This window comes from Eimeria mitis, genomic scaffold (genome assembly GCF_000499745.2).
Source record: "Eimeria mitis Houghton genomic scaffold, Emh_scaff130, whole genome shotgun sequence".
Lineage (NCBI taxonomy): Eukaryota > Apicomplexa > Conoidasida > Eucoccidiorida > Eimeriidae > Eimeria > Eimeria mitis.
Genome location: NW_013568661.1, coordinates 800 through 1,498, shown reverse-complemented (window position 1 = coordinate 1,498; position 699 = coordinate 800). Strand labels below are relative to the sequence as shown.

General features: G+C 65.5%; 1 protein-coding gene across 1 annotated transcript in view; it reads left to right on the top strand.

Annotated features, from left to right (window-relative positions):
* EMH_0091350 (uncharacterized protein) overlaps positions 1-699 on the top strand; it is a gene marked incomplete at both ends in the record, with an annotated part of 5,150 nt that overhangs the window by 4,086 nt on the left and 365 nt on the right. The window contains one exon of the mRNA XM_013494832.1: positions 3-547. Within this exon, the coding sequence (XP_013350286.1) occupies positions 3-547 (545 nt within the window). The remainder of the gene's footprint in view (positions 1-2; positions 548-699) is intronic.

Genomic DNA, 699 nt, shown 5'->3' with positions numbered 1-699 from the left:
GCCAGCTCCTTTGGGGACTTCGTTGCTGCTTCGCCTCAACAGGCGCCCCCCCTGCAGCAGCAGCAGCAGCAGCAGCTGCCGCAGCAGCAGCAGCAGGGGCCGCCAGGGGGAACAGGAGGGATTCAGGGGGCCCCCTGGGGGGCCCTCCACCCCTTCAGCAACCGCCTCGCCCTCATGGGGCCCCCAGCCCCTCGCTCGCTAGAAGAGGACCCTTTCGCGGACTGTGGGCCCACGCCGCAGCAGCTGCAGGAGATGCAGCAGCAGCAGCAGCTGCTGCAGCAGCAACAGCAGCAGCAGCAAATGATGCTAGAGAGGCAACAACAACAACAACAACAGCAGCAGCAGCAGCAGCAGCAGCAGGCAGGCCAGCAAACGATGTCTTTTATGCCTGCTGCAGCTGGGGGGCCTTCGTATGGGCAGCAACGGCCGGATCAACCGCAGCAGCAGCAGCAGCAGCAGCAGATGCAGCAGCAGCAGCAGCAGCAAATGCAGCAGCAGCAACGGCCACTACAGCCGTCCTCCTCTTGGGGTGGGGGCAGCGCCTTTGGTGCGGTGTCTGCACAGAGGGTTGGGGGCCCCCCTTCTCCCTCCTCCAGCAGCAGCTCAAGGGCCCCCTCTCCTCACCGTGGAACTGCTGCTGCTGCTGCTTCTCCTGCTGCTGCTCCTGCTGCAGCAACTGCTGCTGCAGCATGGCCGGAG